Source organism: Lactuca serriola, chromosome 3 (genome assembly GCF_051521515.1).
Source record: "Lactuca serriola cultivar US96UC23 chromosome 3, Lser_US96UC23_V15, whole genome shotgun sequence".
NCBI classification, from domain to species: Eukaryota; Viridiplantae; Streptophyta; class Magnoliopsida; order Asterales; family Asteraceae; genus Lactuca; species Lactuca serriola.
This window is the reverse complement of record NC_136410.1, coordinates 28,932,286-28,935,464: the sequence shown is the minus strand read 5'-3', so window position 1 is coordinate 28,935,464 and position 3,179 is coordinate 28,932,286. Positions and strand designations below refer to the sequence as shown.

At 40.7% G+C, this 3,179-nt stretch overlaps 1 protein-coding gene across 1 annotated transcript; it reads left to right on the top strand.

Moving 5' to 3' along the window:
- The first annotated feature begins 828 nt into the window (after nt 1-828).
- Nucleotides 829-2,860, top strand: LOC145095106 (uncharacterized). The gene is made up of 3 exons (XM_079033046.1): nt 829-1,044; nt 1,487-2,135; nt 2,226-2,860. The coding sequence occupies exons 1-3, from the start codon at nt 829-831 to the stop codon at nt 2,858-2,860; spliced, it is 1,500 nt and encodes a 499-aa protein (XP_078889172.1).
- The last annotated feature ends 319 nt before the right edge of the window (nt 2,861-3,179 follow it).

The following is a 3,179-nucleotide window of genomic DNA, read 5'->3' as shown; positions in this document are numbered from 1 at the left end:
ATTATCAACCACCACCACAACTACAAAACCAACACTTCCACCAAAACATTAAACCTTAAAACAATGCTTTTCAAGTTCAACAAGTACATTACCCAAATCAACCCAATTACCAACACCCTCCAATGTACCAAAACCTAATGTACCCACAACAACAACCTCCTTACAACCAATACCCTAACTACCAACCTTATCCACCACCAATCTACAATCCCCAACAATACCCATATCCACCTTACCAACAACATCCCAATTACTTCCAACAAAATCCCAACAACCCCAATCCACCCAATCCCCCTCAAGAGTTGACACTTAGACAAATGATGGAAACGGATGTTACTCATACACCTCTTGCTATTGTTTATCTCGCAAACCGCCGAGGGATTGAATTGAAGTCAAGTTTCATCCATCAACTTACCAAGTTCCATGGTTTGGATAGAGAAGACCCTCAAAAGCATTTGAAGTCCTTTCATATGATATGTGTTAGCATGTTGCCCGACAATGTGACATTGGATGATTTCAAGTTAACCGCATTCCCGCTCACCTTGGAAGATAAAGCTAGAGAGTGGTTATTCAACTTACCACCGGGATCTATTCACACATGGGAAGAGTTACTCAAGGCATTCAATAGCAAATTCTATCCCACCTCCCGCATTTCAAGTCAAAGAAGTGACATTTTGGGGATTCGTCAAGGGGAAAATGAAACATTTCATGATTTTTGGGAGCGCTTCAACAATTTGTGTACAAGTTGTCCTCAACACAATATACCCGAACAACTACTTCTTCAACAATTTTATGAGGGTATGAATGAAAAAGATCGGAGGATGATTGATGCTTCAAGTGGTGGTGACATCTTCAACAAAACCCCTCACGAAACCCGATTACTTTTTGGTACCATTTCTCAAAATCAAAGGAATTTTGGGACTGAAGAGAAATTCTACACAAGTGGTTGGTGAAGTTAGCAACACTCAACATTTGGAATCAAAGCTCTTGGACTTGACTAATGTGTTAAGTCAAATGGTGGTGGGAAGTGGTCAACAATTGATGGTATGTTGTATTTGTGCAATGACGGGCCATTATACGGATAAGTGTCCCACACTTGGAAGTGAACCGGAAGATGTGAATGCAATGGGAGGATATCAAGGTCAACCAAGACCCACGGGATTTCAAAACAATTTCAACCCAAATTGGAGGAATAACCAAAACAACCCTTATCCACCAAAGCAAAATCCACCAAATCTTTTGATGAGACCCCAACATCTACAATACCAATCCCAAAAACCTCCATATCCACAAAATTCTTATAACCCTCCAAATTATCAACAACCTCCACAACAAGGCCAATCAAGTGGTACCCATCAAAGGAGCCTTCAAGAACTTGTCACTTCTCTTTCTCAAAGCCAAACCAAATTTCAACAAGAAACCAAGAATACTTTCTCCAACATTCAAGCACAAATTGGAGACTTGGCAACCGCTCTCAACAAGATAGAACAAAAGGGTAAACTTCCATCACAAACCGAGAAGAACCCCCAATGTGAGTGCCATCACCTTGCGAAGTGGGAAAACACTTGGAGAAAGTCAACCTAAAAGAGTTTCAAGAGAAGACGAAGATGAAGTGATCATCGTGGAACCTCCAAAAGTTGTGGTTCCTCCAAAGGAACCAGTTGTGCCAAACGTTGATCAACCTGACTCTTCCAAAAAACCCATCAAACCATTGGTCATACCACCTCCCTTCCCTTCCCGGTTAGCCTTTTCCAAGAAGATAGAGGAAGAAAATGAATTATTTGAAACTTTTCGCAAGGTCCAAATCAACATTCCACTATTGAATGCTATTAAGCAAATTCCAAGTTATGCAAAATTTCTCAAGGATTTATGCACCAAGAAGAGAAAATTCAAGGCAAATGAAAAGATTCAAGTCAATGCAAATGTGTCTGCGGTTATCCAAAAGAAGTTACCTCCCAAATGCAAGGATCCGGGAATATTTGCTATCCCTTGTACCATTGGTGATTTGCATGTCGAAAGTGTTATGTTAGATCTTGGAGCCTCGATTAATGTGATGCCATATTCGGTTTTTCAATCTCTTAATGTTGGACCTTTGGAAGAAACTGGAGTAATCATTCAATTAGCAGACAAGTCAAGTGTGTCTCCAAGAGGAGTGTTGGAGGATGTGTTAGTACAAGTTAATCAACTTGTTTTTCCGGCGGATTTTTATGTCATTGATCTTGAAGAGAAAACTCCTTCCATATCATCTATGATCCTCCTTGGAAGACCTTTCATGCATACCGCTCACACAATCATTGATGTCCATAAAGGAAAGATAACTATGGAGTTTGATGGAGAAACCATTCACTTCAACATCTTTGAAGGAATGAGGTATCCTAGTAACATTTCTCCATTGTATCAGGTTGATGTGATTGAGCCAATAAACAGGATAAGCCCTAATGTATGCACAGACAAGATAATCATGGAAGATGATTGTAATCCTAAGAGGGAACCTCAAAGAAGATTGGATCCTCCAATGATGGAAGTGGTCAAGAAGAAGATAATTAAAAGGTTCAAAAGGTGCAAAGAGAAGAAAAAGGCATTTCATGACAAGTACATAACCCAAAAACACTTTATTACGGGTCAAAAAGTTCTTCTTTATCATTCACGCTTAAAGTTATTCCCGGGAAAATTGCAATCTCGATGGCATGGACCTTTTATTGTTATAAAAGTGTTTGATCCTAGTGTGGTTGAAATCAAGAGTTTGGAAACAAACCAAATCTTCAAAGTGAATGGGAACCATTTGAAACTATTTTATGAAGGCTTTGACACGGGAGAATTCGACAACGTAACAATGGAAACACCGATTTACAAAGGCTGACGGAAGCGGGGCTATGTCTTGGCAAGGACGTTAAATAAATGCATTGTGAATAAATATTCTCCGCTGGAAGTTTTGGGTGTTTCTAAACTTGAAGTTGGCCTAAAAATAAGCATATAGAAGTCTTCCAGTGATTTTGGTGAAGTTTGAAAATTCCAAAATTTTGACTTTTGTGCGGGTGCCCGCGCAGACTTTGCGCGACCGACCCCAGTCGCGCAGGTCCCGAGTTCCAAATTACACCAACATGGGGTGCTCTCTGATTGTTGCGCGCGGGTGCCCGCGCAGCCGTTGCGCGACCGACCCCCAGCCGCGCAGATTCCGA